The following is a 20,181-nucleotide window of genomic DNA, read 5'->3' on the forward strand; positions in this document are numbered from 1 at the left end:
AAACTGAAGAAAACCATGACTCAACATATGAACATTACCTGATGCTGCTGACGTGAAGCAGAGCAAAGTTACAGAGGTTTAATTAGAGACACAGCTAAGTGTTTTGAATAATTTTAAAAAGTTTATATTTCTTCGGTATTGAACAGCAGAAATGAGGCTTTCTTGTTAGAGGTCATTTTAAAAAAACAAACAAAAGAAAAACAACGACTGACAGCACCTTCGTCCATGTGACGACTCATATGACAGAGGGTAGGGTTGTGCCATATGACGAAAATCTCATCTCCCGATATAAAACATTTATCGTCCTGACAACGATATAAATCACAAAAATGTAATATTTTCTGTAAATTCTGTTAATCTCAGGCAACTCAACTTGCGTGAAGTTTTTACAGCTGGGCGTCCTTTACCTGCATTCGAGTGTTTTAACCGATGCATGACACTATACGTTTTTAGTAGGGGTGCAACGATACACAAAATTCACGGTTCGGTTCGATACTTTGGTGTCACGGTTCGATATTTTTTCGATACAAAAAATGTTCATGCCTTTTTAATTTGTCATGTATTAAAATTATAAATATATATTTGAACTCAAAAGTACAGTTTTTAAATTTAATGTTGCTGAAACAACAACAACAACAAAAAGTGATTTCTCGATCAGATAGATCGAGAAATCACTCATCGTTGGAAAAGAGAGTTTATTACAGAGAAATGTCTCTTTCCAAAATAAAAGCTATACTATCCGCTTCTTCTGGGTTATATTCTCAGCAGAATATTAAACATATCAGGTCCCCATAAGGAGAATCATGTGCTAACGGCTGTCTAAATGACTCGGGTAAAGTTTGTAGCATGCGTGCTTGTTGTTTTTGTCTGCTTCCACTTGTCTTTGCACTAGGATGATGTCGGCGTAAATGTGCAGTCGTTGTGTTCCCACTAGTGCTGTCAGCGTTAATCTCGTTAAAATGACGTTAACGCCATAACGTGGCAAATCTCCATTAGTGAGTTACCGTGGCTCGCGCCGTGCGTGGGGCTGGACGGCGTCAACACGTTAACGAGCTAACTGGGCTAACGCACTAGTTCCCACCAATGTAATTGAGCATTGCGTGGCACATCCGACATACTGGTTTACTTTTGTCCATCAGGGTCATACTTCACATGAAAACCAAAATAGTTCCAAACGCCAGATCTGAATGAGGGTGGGGGAGGTTCAATTTCAGGTAGCGTTGAGGCAGTTGCCATGTTGCAACGAGCTTAGCTTCTGTCTTGCTAGCTTGCGCTGCGCTCAGTGGATCTGCGCTCGACAGTGCAGCCTAGGCGGAGTAGTCGAACGCAGATCCACTGAGCGCTCAACACAGACAGCATCGTCAGAAGAAAAGTTGATAAAATAAATTAAAAATTTTGTATTGTTCGATACATATGCGTACCGAACCGAAAGCACTGTATCAAACGGTTCAATATCGATACGAGTATCGTTGCACCCCTAGTTTTTAGACATACGTTGTAACGGCCACCATTTGAGTCTAAGGTTTATTTTTTAGCACCTGACGGCTCTTTTTTTCCTTCTCATTTGTAAACTCTTGCATACTCTTTAACGTGATTCAGTTTTTTTTGAAAAGTCTCAACAGGATCTTAAGCTTAAACAAACAAGCGGACGTAAAAACAGTCGCTTGTCCGTCCGTAGTGTGGTTATATTAAATATAAGAGAAAGAGAGAAGTTTAAGAGATTAATATAGCCACTACAGTGACCATCAAAACGATGAAAAAATATTGCTGTAAACAGTTTATTTTACGACACCACAAAACAAACGATAGCGTAACAGGAAATGATAGACGTTTTTATATCGTCATCCAATATATATCGTCATATCAAACCGCCCTAACAGCGGTCATATGAGTCAATGGCCCGCAGGAACATATCCAAAGGGGACAATCAACCATTAGTATTGAAATACCTGGGACACCAATTTGTTTTTGTAGCTGAAGAAGCCTCTTGGATGACAGGGGAAACTTCTTTACAAACCTAAAGATGTCCAGTCACCTCCTTGTGTTCAAGCTTTCAAGGCTACCATGACCTAGAAGACTGAGAACCTGCTAGTTTATTTGACTGACACCTCTTCTCCTACCCTGCACAAACCAAACCAGGGGAGAGAGGTGGGAACTAGAGTGTCTTCAAAAAAATACAACAAACACTTAACCTTTGAGATGTAGAGTCACAAAACATTTCAGGCCGCCTTCACTTGCAGAGTGTGACAGATATGATACAATGAAGAGAGTGGCGAAACCTTGACCTTTAAAGGCAGAGAACAGCACAGTTTGTGAAGATCAATATAAGCCGAGTGTATCAAAGGTTTACAGTTAACTAACAGTTCACTGAACATCAGCTGTGTGAGACACTTGGCAAAATGATCACCCTGCAGCATTGTTGGCACATCACACAAACACGGACACACACCTGCATTGACCCCAGGCAGCAGTACAACAGCTCAGATGGGCCGAACACTGAAAGCGCTACCACCCAAAGCTGACACACAATAGCAGAGTCTGCCCACATTAAAGGACAATAACACTGCTTTATTTATGCTCTGTCACTCTCATTCAGTCTGATGCTGTGTTCAGAGTGCGGAGCCTCAAATCTGACAGGAGCCACACGCACTCACAGGTCCTTCTGTCTTTGTGAGGACACTGATATAATGCGTTACCTACGGCTTCTCTTTAGTTGTCACAACTAATTACAACACCCTAACCCATAAGGACAAGGTTATGGTCTCTCAGAACTAGTTTTCCCATGTATTGTGCAAGACGCACAGAACTGTACAACTGTGCATTCGTTTTTTCTCTTTTTTTGTCAAATTCTCATGAAGGTAGAAGAAGCAGAATAAAAAGACAAAATCAAACTGATCTCAAACCATGTACATCTGTCAAATGGCTTCACCCACAATGACAAACAGTAAGAAAGAAATGCACAATGTCTTACTCCTTACCTTCCCACAGCATTAAGTGCATCTGAATATCATATAACGATGTTGCTCTGACCAGCAGAGGCACTACTGAGTATAAACAGCACGCTCCTGCTGTGGCGCCCTCTTTGCCAATATAAAGAATTCTGGATGTAATTTTTACATAACTTAAAACACTATACACTGTATATTTATTGTATTTTAGCATATGAGAGAAAAGGAACCACTGTATCAGGAACCTTTTAGAAATCAAAGCATGCAGCTCAACAGTTGTGATGCAGCATCAGTGAGTGTAAAACTCCATCTGTCTGAAGAAAGTATTTAAAATATGCTAAAATTATGCAGCATCACATTATTCTACTGCATTTATGCAAAAACACAGAGTGTTGTTTAATACCTAGTTAATGGGTTTGATGTTCATAAAACAGAGGTTTCACTCCCTCAGTCCCTGCTGCAGAAAATGTTCCCATATCGTAAAACAGCAGTGACACCAAGTGTGTCGATGTGTGTACCTGAGGTTTAAGGAGGTGAGCGACTGCAGGCTGATGATGCTGTCTGGGATGGACCTGATGCAGTTGTGGTACAAGTTTAGTGTTTCCAAGGCAACCAGATGGCATACCTCTGAGGGGACGTCGGTTAGTCGGTTTTTTGACAGGTCTGCAATGGAAACCAAGAAAAACAACGTTTAGAACAATTATAGGGCACATTGTAATAATAAAAGATGCAAAGGTAGCAATTTGAGTAGTAGTTGAATGAAATATTAAACATTTTAAAAAACAAAAACAAACTTTGACATCTGGTGTGTTAATTGTAATAAAAATCAAAAATAAGTTGAAAGACAGGTAGCACCACAGACTCATATAAAGGTCTGAAAATGAATCCAATGTGTCCTTTTTCTTATGTAAAAATCAGAGGAGTGGCTCTTTAAACGGTCTGACTGGATGGAAGTCTGAGAAAACAGTTTACCTCCTCCATAAACTTAGTAGGCATAGCCCAAGTTGCTAGTTTGAATTGGTTTTCAGTTCGGCCCTGAGTACAATAGATGGTGATGCCATGTTTTAAGACATGGCATGCATACAGTGGGGCAAAAAAGTATTTAGTCAGCCACCGATTGTGCAAGTTCCCCCACCTAAAATGATGACAGAGGTCAGTAATTTGCACCAGAGGTACACTTCAACTGTGAGAGACAGAATGTGAAAAAAAAATCCATGAATCCACATGGTAGGATTTGTAAAGAATTTATTCGTAAATCAGGGTGGAAAATAAGTATTTGGTCAATAACAAAAATACAACTCAATACTTTGTAACATAACCTTTGTTGGCAATAACAGAGGTCAAACGTTTACTATAGGTCTTTACCAGGTTTGCACACACAGTAGCTGGTATTTTGGCCCATTCCTCCATGCAGATCTTCTCGAGAGCAGTGATGTTTTGGGGCTGTCGCCGAGCAACACGGACTTTCAACTCCCGCCACAGATTTTCTATGGGGTTGAGGTCTGGAGACTGGCTAGGCCACTCCAGGACTTTCAAATGCTTCTTACGGAGCCACTCCTTTGTTGCCCGGGCGGTGTGTTTTGGATCATTGTCATGTTGGAAGACCCAGCCTCGTTTCATCTTCAAAGTTCTCACTGATGGAAGGAGGTTTTGGCTCAAAATCTCACGATACATGGCCCCATTCATTCTGTCCTTAACACGGATCAGTCGTCCTGTCCCCTTGGCAGAAAAACAGCCCCATAGCATGATGTTTCCACCCCCATGCTTCACAGTAGGTATGGTGTTCTTGGGATGCAACTCAGTATTCTTCTTCCTCCAAACACGACGAGTTGAGTTTATACCAAAAAGTTCTACTTTGGTTTCATCTGACCACATGACATTCTCCCAATCCTCTGCTGTATCATCCATGTGCTCTCTGGCAAACTTCAGACGGGCCTGGACATGCACTGGCTTCAGCAGCGGAACACGTCTGGCACTGCGGGATTTGATTCCCTGCCGTTGTAGTGTGTTACTGATGGTGACCTTTGTTACTTTGGTCCCAGCTCTCTGCAGGTCATTCACCAGGTCCCCCCGTGTGGTTCTGGGATCTTTGCTCACCGTTCTCATGATCATTTTGACCCCACGGGATGAGATCTTGCGTGGAGCCCCAGATCGAGGGAGATTATCAGTGGTCTTGTATGTCTTCCATTTTCTGATGATTGCTCCCACAGTTGATTTTTTCACACCAAGCTGCTTGCCTATTGTAGATTCACTCTTCCCAGTCTGGTGCAGGTCTACAATACTTTTCCTGGTGTCCTTCGAAAGCTCTTTGGTCTTGGCCATGGCGGAGTTTGGAGTCTGACTGTTTGAGGCTGTGGACAGGTGTCTTTTATACAGATGATGAGTTCAAACAGGTGCCATTCATACAGGTAACGAGTGGGGGACAGAAAAGCTTCTTACAGAAGACGTTACAGGTCTGTGAGAGCCAGAGATTTTCCTTGTTTGAGGTGACCAAATACTTATTTTCCACCCTAATTTACGAATAAATTCTTTACAAATCCTACCATGTGAATTCATGGATTTTTTTTTCACATTCTGTCTCTCACAGTTGAAGTGTACCTCTGGTGCAAATTACTGACCTCTGTCATCATTTTAAGTGGGGGAACTTGCACAATCGGTGGCTGACTAAATACTTTTTTGCCCCACTGTAGTGACTTGAGGTTCTTAGTCAGTTCCTCCCTAAATTTGTTGTGTAGTTTCAAAGGGCCAAGACTGCGACAGCCCAAACAGTCCACAAATCAATGGGTGACCTCATAATGCCTCCATCAATTTTTTTTATACACTGTAGTTTTCATTAAAAATATGGTAACCTGATTTAACATATACATAACTCATACAGTCCTCAATTTTGATTAAATACAGTGACTTATTTGATGACAGAAGGATAACCCGGGCTGTGTTTTATTTTCTGTTGGTGTTAAAGTCTAGGTAAAACATTGCTCATAAGGTAATTAAATATATTTCAGTACGATATAAAACTTTGTAATCACTCTCGTCGGAGCTGGACCTACAACAATTTGCTGTAATGCACTATACACCTATTTGCACACCCAACAATAACACATGCATTAAGATTTCTCGCTCCGTTTATTGTACAACATGCAGATTTTGGACTAAATTCTCTCTTTCCTTGTAACATGGAGCACCACAGACACGCCAGCAGAGGACCGTGAATCTGAGGTACGACTGACGTCAGACTCAAGGAACTCAGCATTTGACATGAGGACTCAGGTCAGCTGCTCAAGCCAGGACTGTTGACATCACTTCCTGCCGTAACTCAGCAACAATAATATCAACTTCAGTTATCAGCAACCCAGTAAGGCCAAGAAATGTCAGTGCAATTATTCCACATTGTTCTGCCGAGGCTGAACTCTGAGCCTCTTGAAAAACACATTTTGTTTTGTTAATGGTGCAAGAACAGCACAAGAGTTCATTTCCTCTGGTGGAAACAATCGGGGAAAAGTCATGTTGTACTTTTGTATTCAGTATTTATAGTCACGGTTTTCAATTAATATCCAGCAAGACTATGAGCAGAGACCTCGTTGCTATTTTTTTTGTTATACTAATGTTCCAGAGTTATGGAACAAGAGAGGTACTGCCTAACAACCAGGAGTAATCCGGAATTCTTTTATTTGATATTAAACAGGCCAAAGCAACAAATCATCTCACAGCAGTTGTGTTTTTTATTTGTAGAGGGAGCTGAACTGGTTGCAGAAAGTGTCACATTACATATAATATAGCTAATATAGCAATTAGCTTCTGCCAATGCCATGCTAATGTTGCTAAGATGGTGTGGGCCATTTTTCAACCAGTGACAGCTGGGATAGGCTCCACCTCCTCCAAGCCTAAGCTGGAAGACCAGGTAAGAAATATGCAGAAAAATGCAGTAACAAAACCATGACCTTCACACAAATTCTGTCCCTTGACTTAACTATGATGACACACAGGAACAGATATATATATTTTTCCATCATAAAAATGTCTACAAAAATAAATGACAATGAAAATAGGGCACTTTTACTGAATGTGCTTTGTAAGCTGGTGAATAGTACAAACACCAAACTGTACAAACAGCTCCTCTGAGGCACAAGTGTAGCAGGCTTTCATCAATTTAAAAAACAAAGAGAAAAAAAGAAAATCACATCTGCATCTGGGCATCAGCCACACGTAGAACGCATTGCATCATGGATCACACATTAACAGGAAGTGCTATTTAAAACACTGAACGAGAAACAAAGAGCCCGCCGGTCCTGCTTTCATCCGGCGAGCAAACGGCAGCAAGCTGACTCAACTCACAACAACACAAAGCTATTACTGGCAGGGCGTATGTGTGAGTGTGAGCGTAAGGTGCGTTCAACACCGTTAATGCTCTTATTAATCTCCAAAACAACACTGTGGAAACTGTAATGCGTTCAAAGCTGCAGTGACCTACTATAAACCACGAGACACACAGGGACAGATTAAGGACATGTCGATCCTACAGACACACATCTGTCAAGATACATTGGCCTGTATCTATATGTGAGGCCATGTAAGGTGACACAAGTGATGATGCAGGCCTCAGGACATTTAGTCCATGACATACATAGATCTTCTTTTCACTCATATCAGCAATACCAGCGCTCAGGCCTGACTGAGTGTTTACACAGACGCACCTGTGACCGTTTCTGAAGTTTCGTGTTTTGTTGATGGCACCTGTTAAAATCCTACACTTGGATGGATGGACGTGGCACTATGGCAACAACATATTTTAGGGATGCAGCGAATTGTTGTTTGGATTGGACATCTGTGCAATATTGAGTGAAAAGGCAGGATCCAGTATCACTGACAATGGGCTTATTTCTGGGGATGATCCATCCAGTTCATTCAATTGACTTTACAAAGTTCATGACTGATATTTAAGGAGCCACTGTGTGACTGAGTGTGATGAGAGTTTTTCTACTGTAGATACCCTTTTTAAGAAAAGAAAAGAAAGCAAATAAGTTTCAAACTTCAGCTGCAGTTATTACTTGCGTTTTGATGTAAGAAGAAAGAAAATGTTAAACATGGTAACTCAGGTATGATGTGAACGTAGCTTGAGGCTACAACTAAACCAGTAAGGGCGTAAAGGCGAAACCTGCTGTTTAAATGTAGTCCTTTTCAGCCATACATCTTTTTTTAAGCCCTCTGACATCAATTTTCCCACACTTTTGTATGTTGCATTTTATTCAAGGTTTAATGCCTAATGAACCATTTTAAACAATCTCCATCCCGAGGCCCTGATGCTGCTAAACAATAACAAGGTACTCCCAGTCAACTGCAAATTTAAGCTCTGGATTAGTTTCACAAGAACCCATTACAGAGCCATTAGATAGTTAATCCTGTTTATGGGGGTATTCCTAAAAGCTACAAGTCTTCATGCTGTAAATACAAAACGCACACACACACACGCACACACGCCACACCCTGAAAAGCAGGCGTGGGGCTTCCTGTGTTAATAACAACACTCTCCCTCTCATATGAAAAAGGAAATGACCTATTGCTGCCACTGTGTGACCTCTGACTTAAGAAGAAGAAAGAGAAGAAGCCTGCTGCAGGAACACAATGACTTTACTTCGCCTAAACCTGATTCAGCATCTTTTTAAGATGTGAAACAACACATGTGTATTTTTCTCCCATTCACTGTCAATCCAACTCAGACATCTAGGACAACGTGCGGGATTATGAACATTGCAATTAGATGAAATTCAACTGTGAAAACTGATACTTTATCTCTTGAGCTTCCTTGTTTATACCCCACAATTTGTTAGAGCCAGACTTCACCTACACTGCTGCTGGTGTGAGGAGGGAAACCACTGATTAATGAATGAATGTGTATAAACCAGTCAGCGATACCAGGAGACTAATCATTTACTGGGCAACTGTTTGCAACAGATTCAAGATCAGGTTCAACAAGGTGCTGGAAAAATCTTCAGAGATTTCACATAGTTACTGTAGATCCCGTTGGCTGCACATCCACAATGCACCATGCTCTACTGGACTGAGATCTGGTGACTGTGGAGGCGATTTACACACAGTGAACTTATTGTCAGGTTCAAGAAACCAGTTTGAGGTGATTTGAGCCTTGTGGCATGCTGTGTTATCCCCGCTGGAGTCTCTGTAAACCCTAGAGATGGCTGTGCAGGAAAATCACAGTTAGTTTCTGAAATACTCTGACACCAGCAAAGATGCCAGATTAAAAGTCACTTAGCCCGTCTTCTCCACTTAGTTTGACATTCAGCAAGTCGTCTTGTCTTTGCTCGAGTCTACAAGCCTAAATACATTGAGTTGCTGCCATTGACTGAAATTGGTGATTGGCTGATTTGGCATCTGCGTTAACGAACAGTAAACCAGGTGTACCTAATGAACTCTAGTCCACTAAAGTTAACGTAACAGTTACACCTTTTTTTCCCTTAAAAAGAAAAAAAAACTTTGAAATACAAAACTGATCCTTCACAATAAAAAAATAATTCAACAACAACTGTGGGATAAAGACAGCACAGAGATAATAAAGAAGGCGGGTTTCGTATTTTTTTTTTTAACAAAATGTTTCCTGTGCAGATGTTTCCTATTAAAAGCCTTTTAATCCATCTGAAGGAAGTTTTATTGACTTGCGTCAGCACAGTAGACTGGACATAACTGCAGCAGCGTTGTGAGTGTTACATTAATGTGCAGTCTTTGAGGATACAATTTCATGTAATTCAGTTTTACTGAGTCAAGACACATCAGAGCAGTGACAGTGATTTAGTACGGTCAACACAATACTGTGAAGACATTACATATGCTTGCTGGGGATTTTGATTTTGGCATAAAAGACGTGAAAAATTAAATGAAAACATGAAAAAAAAGGGTTCTAATAAGATGTTTAGGACACCATGTGACTATGCCTGGGCAATATGGAAAAAAACACCCACCTTACCATGATAACTTGTTTTGTATCAGTAATATCAATATGTATGACCATATAAATCACTATATCTGTTAGGCTTAACAGTTCCGTTTTACTCTTCATTTAAGATATCTGGGTAATTTGTAATTTAAATATTTATGTTCTGTCTGAAGTTGAACATAATAAATGTACCATAGACCATTACACAGCTGTGCTTTAATCAAATAACATAAATATATGTAACAAAATACAAAAACTAAAGTTTTGAGGACACAATCCTACAAATATAAAAAGAAATAAAAAACAAAACATTCTGCATATATCCTCAGTACAAATTCAAGAAATGTGGTCTGGTTACGCTCCAAGGCAATAAGTACATGAATGAATAAGGCACAGTGCTTTACTGTGTCAGTGAAGTGGGCAGTGAGGCTTGCACATGGATCAGATGTGCGATTTGACCACCAATCTGAGGTGGTAGTGAAATGGCTCTACTCTGTCTGGTGTCTCTCTAAAAGAAGCATATGTGCAGGGAGCAGGTAACGACATTCAGTAACTTTCCTCGGCTGCTTAAATCCAACATTTTCGACTTTGCTTTCTGCCATCGTGTCTTTCACAATAAGGCAGTCTGCAGCACTTGTGATATCACAGTATCTGTTGTAAGGCATATGTAACATCAGAACAGTTTTAATGCATCTCGCTGTTGTTTCTCTAGATCTCTCAATACCAACTTGGATGACAGTCTAACACACCACTTCAAAACCTCCACATGAGCTGAGATACAAATCGAGCTAGAGCTCTTAATTTGTCAGACATCTCTACCTGGCAAACCAATGTCAGAAGTCAACAAGTATAACCCCAAAATTTGATGACAGCTTCTACAGTTTAATATGTTTTAAGCTCTTTCCGTGTTCTTCATTAGGAACACGTGTGCACTCACGTAGTGTTTCAGCTTCACACTGCATTTTAAGACAGAACAAGTGTAAGGGCATTTTTAGTTCTTACCAAGCATGCACTGATACTTTGTGCTCTGCTCAGAGTAATCCAATTTCCCCAATTACATAAACTGTTTGAGTTAATATGAGGGTCATGAGGCAGCCTGCAGGCTAACAGAAAACTGAACCCTTTTTTTGTCTATTTTTTGACAAAGCTGAGACACGATTTTCCTTCCATTACGTCTGAGAAACTAAATCAAACAACATAAAATACAAACAACAACAACAACAACTATTAAAAAGACAGGCTGACACAATCTGTGAGAAATATATAAAGCTAGCTAAACTATTTGAAAGACATTAGAGATAAAGAGCAGTAAGTGTGTTAGTGACGTGAACTGTGAGAGCCCGGCTTGTCATACAAAGACTTGTACTATACAGACACTGCAGCCACTGCAAGAATGTGGAGGCTGAGCAGCTGAGACACGAGAATGTTTTCTTGCCCACTGATTAACACAGAGCTCTGTCATCTAACAATAATACAGTGCGACAACAAAGAGGGAGGGAGAAGTGGCGGGGGTGAGGAAGAAAGGACGAAGGAAGGAAGGAAGGGAGACTGAGGAAATAAAAGAAGATCTAAAGAATGACCATGTTCACATCTGTTTAAGTTTAGCTACTTTTAAATTCATTAGCCTGCTTATTTACCCACCACATAGAGCAGAGCATTAACTAATGTGACCAAAGGGACACCAAATAGTTGTGCTACTCAGCAATTACATGTAGTATATTTACTTAAATTCTCAAGGAAGCAGACTACTAAGTTTGCAAAAAATCTGACTGAAATCATCCAAAAACAAAAACAGAGCATGTTATCTGCCGAAGCATGCATCCAACCGTAAGCATAGCTACAATAATACCATTATTACTGCCTGGTTGCAACATAAGCTACTCTGGAGTTATTATCCACTGTAAAGTGTTTCAGTTTAGCCATCATTATACGCCGGTTCCGTAGACATCCCCATAACCCCAACTTGTTGTAGCGTAATACATACTCTGTATAAATCAGTATTGTGCCCCTACTTTCAACCACGCCATGTAATGTTATGCTGTCACTATGCTTTGTTCTTGATTAATGCTTCTGCTTTTTAAAATGCATATACCAAAAGTAAATAGTCACGTATCTGGTTATTGTTTTGCCTGTCATTCATGAACCAAACTGGTCACCGGAGTTTACAGACTATCCGCGGCTAACCACTTTAGCTAAACAATTTCCTGCAGTGACACTAAAATAAATATTCACTTCAGCAGCACGAAACCGACAAGACAGATCACAAACACAAGACTATCATTCTACAAGCAGTATTCTGCAAGGCATTACATTTGCCATACTGTATTTTTCTTTTATTTTTAACTATCCTTTTGAATCCAGGAGGACTGAGGGATAGCTATTTCTTGCTTGTGAATTGCATGTCTAACTTGCATGCAAGTTAAGGCTATCATTAAAAACAATTGCTTTATAGTTTTAAAATTAGGTTTTGAACACAAAAAGATCACAGTTCTAGTGTTAAAGTAGTGGACGTAGTTTGCTGTTGTCTACCTCCTGCATGAGTCCAGTTTTTTAAAATTTTGGTTGAAGACTTATAGCTATTTACATGAGTATGCATTGTATCTTAAGAGACTGAATTTTCAGGAAATAAGGTGATGAACATCATCGTAATTTTCTTAACTGTCACTATTTTTCTGGCCAGTGCAGATAAGAAAGATGTTTTGCCTGTGAGCTACCATTCTTGTCAGAGATTTGCTGCATTTGTATTGGCTGAGAGTGCATGAATATGTTTCTCATATTACCAAAGACTGCTGGCTCCTGACGGTTTAACTCTGAATTCTGCAGAGTCAGGCTGCGCCTGTCTGAAGACCTCGAATGTAAAAATGTTCTCTGAGCATGTGATGCAGCTGCATCCTTTGGTTGGACAGGAACTCCTCCCTGTAGTACAGTAATGACAGGCTTTACACCACACACACAAATGTGCAGGCAGGCACACACAAACGCAACAGACTAGTATAGAGCAACACTTTTAAACCAGATACTTAGTGCGGCGTTAGAACAAAAGGTGTAGAGTTCAAAACTAGAACCAACACATTTGCCGAAAACAACACAGAAAAGGAGAGCGAGAGAGAGAGAGAGAGAGAGCGAGAGAGAGCGAGAGAGAGGACAGAAAATGTCATGAGAAAAAACAGAATAATAACGAGGGGAGATGAGTCAGGGATTATACAGCTGAGCAAAAGCTAGAGTGAACACTGAAATAACTCTGTGGTTACTGCTATAACTGTTCACTCGTGTAAACTTTTACACACACAAGACATTTTCACACAGTTTCTAACAATTTGTGGTGATATGTAGATTGAAACATTTGAGGAAGTTGAATCTTCAGACAGAAATGACATTTCAATTCCCAGTCAACTATCAGTAATAAGGTCACTTCAGTTGTCAAGTGTTTTGTTACTGTCACATACCTCTTAAATTTGAATATACATAACAAAATACAATATTTCACATTTTGATGTTGTGTTTAAATAACGTTCAATTAAAGCTGCACTTGGAGGGTTGTTGTGGCTAGAGGTAGAAAATATTTTGCACTGAACTCTGAATGAGTGGTTGTTATTCCAAACTTACTTGATGATTTTATCCAGTAAAAATGGTAAATGGCCTGTATTTATATAGCGCTTTACTAGTCCCTAAGGACCCCAAAGCGCTTTACATATCCAGTCATCCACCCATTCACACACACATTCACACACTGGTGATGGCAAGCTACATTGTAGCCACAGCCACCCTGGGGCGCACTGACAGAGGCGAGGCTGCCGGACACTGGCGCCACCGGGCCCTCTGACCAGTAGTTCCATCCCACTTTCTATTTTTGTCAATTAGCAGTATACTGGAGCTGAACAGAGCTTGTAAAGTTCTGTGGAGTTATGTTTAACACAAGTGTAACAGCTGGAATGGACAGCAGCTGTAAGCATTCAGTTAGAACAATAATAATGCCGTGTTTGTTATCGTAAAGTAATAATGGGCCCATGAATTTTCCACGGACACATAACAGCAAAAAAAAAAAAAAAAGTACACAAACTTCAGAGAGCAGACACCAGTGGACTAGACCATGAAAGGACTCTGATGTGTAAGACTGGGTTTGAAGGTTCAGGTTAGAATCAGCTTTACGTTAATAAGAAGGTAGCTATGATGGATGAGGGTACAGTACGCAGCTGATGCATGATGTGAATGAGGGTCCTCAAAAAGGGAAGCACTTGGTTTGTAGGGAAGGAAGGGGAAGGGGTTTTTCTTGGCGGTTTTCTCATCACTTGCTGCCTACAAAGGAAACAGCCGGCTCTCAGACGGGTGGAGTAGCTCCAGGATGCTGAAGGTGCCACTGGGCGAAAAACTTGCTGCCTCAGACTGAGTTACTGCTGATGAGGACAATGATGAAAACCAGCTTTGTTATAGTAACTGCTGCTGCCAACTGCTGCAGCCCTGAAAAGATACTCAGACACCAACCAAAACACCAAGAAACGAATACACTGATATTTGATAACCACAAACCACCCTTTTGATTTTTGTTCCCACTGACTATTGGACAGTTCGTGAGGAAGACTGCCCTTCCCTATAGGAAGCAAATCATGTGAAAAATGTCTTCTTTCACCAGCAACAGATTTCACCATTTTAGATATGTGGTCAATGTTGGAAGTTGCTACATCCATATACCGTGTATAGATGTAAGAACTATGACATCACTTCAGTTGTCACCATCTTGTTGTGTTGAAACTGGATGTAACACATTCCCACGCCTTAGTTATTTGTCGATCACAGAGAGGCTCATCCTAAACTATAGCTTTAGCCACCTTTTAGAATAAAGTGGAAATTATAAATTCAGTATGACTAAAAATGTGAACTTCTAACCAGCCTGTGTCCTGGTGGATACCAACAGTTCCGTTCATTTAGGCTAATAAGGCTAATGCAGTGTCTGTGGTGGTGTCTGTTCAGGTCGTAACAAATTCCAGAGTGGTTCAATTATGGTTTGAAGGTGATCCGAATACAATCAGACCCCAACTACCAGGTGTATATTGCAAGTTTAAGCAAAACTCCTTCTGGTAGCCAGGAATCCTTTGCATTCTTGGATGCAACAGCACAGTACAAGTTAGCAAGTCACTGTGAAATGAACGTAATATTCTCCAGTGGTCCAGAACACAGCACCTTTGTTGCTCCACCCCAGATACTTTAAACTGAAATGTGTGACTGCAAAACCATTCTTACTTGGTTTGTAGTGATGCATTTTGGTTCACTTAGATATCGCTTGGATTTTTCTGTCTCAAAAGAAACCAAACCACGGGAAAAAGCTACAAGTTTACAAATTCATCAACTGAATTGGACCAAAGTAAACGAACTATAGATATGAAAACACTAAGTTATAGCTAGCAGCAATGTGGTGACCAGAGACCACAGATAGTCAGTGACTAGATAGTGCAGCAACTTCCCTGACATATTAGCGACAAAAACTAGCCACTGAGAAGTTAACCTTTTTTCAGCTTCAAAGCAACCGAATCAAAGTTGAGAGTTCAGAATGCTGCTGATTGACATGAGACATAGCAAATACATCAGAGGGTTATCTAAGCAAGCAGAACCTAGAATGTGAACAAGCAACCACCCATCCATGACAAAGCCACACGCACGCAAAGAGCAAGTTTCTTCCTGTGTTGATGGCCCTTAAGGAAGCAATCTTAGCAATTCTTCATCTGCAACCCTGAAGCTAATAGAGTTACTGCTGCTGACAATCCCTCCCCTGCCTTTGCTTGACTCTTGAAATATCTGATGATGATTCCTAACAAAACTTTGAAGTTAAAAAAAATATATATTCAGGAGTCCCTTGGGAAAACAGAAAAAAAAAAACGAAACCACATACTAAGAATGCGGTACAGGAAGCAGAAAAGAAGAAATGAAGAAACAAATAAAGAAAGACAAGAATGAAACACAGGAAATAGTAAAGTGGGAGGAAAAGACAAAATAAAAAGTGAAGGAAGTGGAATGACAGGAGCCGTGGTTGCCATGACAACAACTTTCTGCATGAATGCAGAGTCATATCTGTGCAAACATACATGTGTGTGATCCCGTACACATCAGCAGCTGCTGTAAGCGTGTGTGCTTGAGTGTGTGTGGTTAATGTGCATCTTGTGGCCAAAACATGCTTTTGTCTAAGCATTTCCAGTTCTAAACATAGATGCAGTGTGTATGTGTGTGTCCTCCCACAGGAATTCTGCATGACCTATTTCTCAACCCATGTCCATCTGCCGCAACCTCGCTCACACACATTCACAAAAACAGCCAGCAGTAAACATCACATTGGTTTTAAAAATGTCTATTTATGGCAGACACACACACACACACACACACACACACACACACACACACACACACACACACACACACACACACACACACCAGAACATTCCTCTCTCTTTAAATTTATTTAAAAATGATCTACAGTAACTTGGCAGTAAACAGTGGTGAGTGACTAAAAATCTAATATACTGGCATGTGGCTCACCGAGTTTGTAATCACACAATGATTTTCTCTTTAATATAAAATAAAATGTTTGAGTATTTTACTGTAATGCCTTGTTTTAAACTTAATTTTAAATGTAGGATGCATCAAAATATATAAAATATATTTAAAAAAAGGATAACACTGGTGTACACTGCTTCAGAGTCTGTGACCTTGACAGCTATAATTTGAAACAGTATAAATCTAACTGTAAATGAATACATAACTGTTGGTCAATGATTTCACAGAAGTAGAATGACCACAGGCCACAATGCGGTTGGAGTTTGGTGCTGCAGGAAACCTGAGGTGGCAAGATGGGGCTTAAGTTACTCTAAAGACAAAGAGATGGTGATGCATTCAAAAATTCAAAAATTTAGTCAAATCAGTGAAAGTTTTCAGGTTATTCCAACTTGAAACTTGTTTTGACTGCTTGACCACTTCAAAACTGACTTCTTCAGACCTGAGCCGCCGAGTTGTGAATGCACTGCTGAGAATTAATTAAAGCTGTAGATAATAACAGACTTTCCAACATGATTTGTGATAGTTGTTTCCATCTTTAAAGCCTTCAAGCACAGACAGACAATGCTTGGCACCCATATGTGCAAGCATACGTCTCGGTTAAATTTACATTGATGTGCTGTACAGATTGTTAGACTGGATCAGTAGAAGGGAATAGATTTCTGAGATTGACCATTTCACTATCAGTCCCCTGTTCTGAATTCCAACCAATCCAATCCATTTCCAAACTTCTCCTGATCTCCTGTTCAGAAAGGTCATTTTCAAGTGACTTACCTATGGCATAAAGTCCAAACAAGATGACGGCTGGATATGTTTATGCATAAGTTCCACAACCACAACTTCACTGACAGTTGTATGGATGAGGATAGGATAGTAAGCCTATGGCTCATGATGGCCCCACTTCATGTGCTGCAGCACACAAAAAATCAGCTTGTTTGATCTAATATCAGATTTTTGTACCTGTGAACTGAAGACTCCAGACCACTGTTTGTTCCTGCCGACTTTAAACCGTGGCTGTCCCACATATTTCTGACAGTGCCCGCTGGTGACGGTAAACACCTAAAGCAGTCGTGTGCTGTGACTTTACAGAAAGGCAAGCAGAGTTGATGCAAGCCCTGCTTGCCTTGCTTGTCCTAAGAGAGCTTCACTGAGCTAAAGTATGTAGACAACAGTCTGCAAATCTGTGTGCCGTCTCTGCATAGAACTGCGACTTTCCACTGCTGCTCATCTAGATAAATGGACTAACCTTACTGGTTCACAGAGTTTCTTTTTTGTCATTTTTCTTTTGTTTTTCACTTCTTTAATAGTGCGCTCAGAATTTGCACTTGTACTTTTACACCCTGCAACACAAATCACGTTCTCGCTGCTAAAATGATATGCATGCAAAAACACTGAAAAAGGAAAGACCGAGCAGTACCTACTGAAACAACAGGATGTAAACTTCCTGTTTGCATCCTTCAACATATTATGGAAGCTGCATTCATCTATGTAAATAGAAATCAAGGAAATAACAGCAATGGTGGTGCCAAAGTCCATAAATATTTCCTATTATGATGCCCAGGACACAAACATGCAGCACCAAATCAATGGAAGATTCACATATAAAATCATTGTTCCCTGCTGTCACTTCCCACCATTTTAAAAATTAACTGAGAAGTCCCCTTAAGGTTACAGTGAAAACAAATCTCCTGAAGAGTAATTTTGGCTTTTCAGCTGGATCCTCCTTAAGGGATTTGGTGACTGAGAGAATGTGTTCACGCATTAAAAAGAAAAAGGAAATGAGACTTTGTTTGAGGGTCCATGCCACTCCCCCTCCTGCCTGGTCACCCGTTCCCCTTGCTCCATTTGTCTCTGAATCTCTATGTTTTGTTCTCCAGAACAACTGAAACGACTGTTACATAACAGAGCCCAAGCAGTCCAAATGAACATCTACCCACATCAACTCTGAGAACAGTCATGTTCAGCGTGCAAAAGGGCTTACCAGCACATACACACAGGCAAGGGCTTAATTCCTTTTAAGGACAAAGCAGACCTAAAAACAACAATCTGTGTGTTTTATTTTTTTGTGCCATAATTCACTCATGCGACAGTGGGGGACAATGTTTCATCGTCCTGCTGCTTCGGCGCTTGCCGTCTCGCTTCTCTGCCTATCTGGAAGGAAAAGTAGGACCAGGGGAAAACACCCAAAAACTTCAGTCTGCTGCTTTATCATGTACAAACAAGCACACACACACACACACACACACACACACACACACACACACACACACACACACACTGACCTAACTTGGGTCCACAGTATTACATAATTAAGTCCTTAGAAAAATAATATGACACAGTCCATGTTGTAATGTTAATAGTCGAGCAGTGAAGTGAAATGATTTGTGAATTAGCAACATTTACATGCAAGTTTGACCTTCTGTGTCCACTGTCAGTTCTGTAATATTACAGATTCTCTAGCGCACCAAATGGAGTCATTTAAAGTAAGTCTTTTTAACCACTGTGCCCTACTTACTGGGTGATGACACTTCCTGTTTAACTGTTGAGACCAAAGTACTACCTTTGGCATAGTCGGTTATCCTGAGTTCAGAATATACGATACTGTTTGTCTGATATCATCAGTGTCACATTAGTGTAAATAGAGGCCAAATCCTATGAATGCACCTATTCATATGCCCTCTATTGATACTGGCACACTAAATATAGTCAAATCAAAGGGGGGTGTAAAAGCAACGAAAACCAAATAAAACAACTGAAACATGACACCTCCCCTATTGATCAAATTATTGTTTAGATCGCTACTGGCCTATAATCTCACAATTGGTGCATTCCTAATAAACTCCTGCCGTGTTTTGACCGAGGGAGGGACATTGCAAGTTTGTCCCAACTGCAGCTTAGCAACAAAGAGAAGGAAAGTTTTATGTTACTATTAGGGCTGCCACAAACGATTATTTTGATAGTCGACTAGTCACCGATTATTTTTGCGATTAGTCGACTAATCAGATCGTGCATCCATTGGACGTAAAACCTACAGCTTATTGCACCAGCATGCATCTGCTCTTATATAACTATCATTAGCTTACAGCTTTAAGTGGTTAAGGTATGTGCTAACTAAAAATAAAGACAAGATGATAGTTTATTAAATTTTAATGAAATCTGCAGATTGTTTTGGTGAAGTTTAATAAACTCCTTGCTATCTAAAATATAACAGGACACCGCAGTATATTCTTGAGCATCTCACACTTCTGATAATCAGTTGTCTGCTTGATGTTTATTCAGCTGTGTAAAAACTATAACTTTAATCTCAGCCAAACCGATTTACTCAGGAACAAATAAAATACAAAAAAAAAGCCAAACAATAACATTTTTAAGTTATCTAAGTGACTTATATATATTTAACCGGAGTAGCGAAAGACGGCGGTGGGTTTGAAAACGATTTGCCGGGAGTCCAGTGTTCTCATGGGCTCTAGTGAGCCTTGAATCCCGGCTAACTATCGAGCTGGTGGGTAACAGACGTCTCCGAAAACGTCGGAGCACTTTTGAAAATATGTGGTGTCTTGATAAACTGAGCAGATATTTGAAGTTTACACAGCTACATTCTAGCCTGAAAATATGTTAAACGTTTATTTTGTGACCCAGAAAGAATAATAAGAGTAATATTAAAACTAACTAGCTGCCGCCATTGTTGGAAACTGAGCTGGGCTGCGCTATGAATTCTGGGACAGAGCTACTTCTTCTTCTTCGGGG

At 40.3% G+C, this 20,181-nt stretch overlaps 1 protein-coding gene across 2 annotated transcripts in view; it reads right to left on the reverse strand.

Annotated features, from left to right (window-relative positions):
• lrch1 (leucine-rich repeats and calponin homology (CH) domain containing 1) overlaps positions 1-20,181 on the reverse strand; it is a 97,919-nt gene that overhangs the window by 58,647 nt on the left and 19,091 nt on the right. For both annotated transcript variants that reach the window (XM_085374613.1, XM_085374612.1), the window contains exon 2: positions 3,467-3,611. In XM_085374613.1, coding sequence (XP_085230739.1) covers positions 3,467-3,611 — 145 coding nt within the window. The remainder of the gene's footprint in view (positions 1-3,466; positions 3,612-20,181) is intronic.

Source organism: Diplotaxodon limnothrissa, linkage group LG16 (genome assembly GCF_057381915.1).
Source record: "Diplotaxodon limnothrissa isolate DT_005_m linkage group LG16, D_limnothrissa_male_GT1.1, whole genome shotgun sequence".
Lineage (NCBI taxonomy): Eukaryota > Metazoa > Chordata > Actinopteri > Cichliformes > Cichlidae > Diplotaxodon > Diplotaxodon limnothrissa.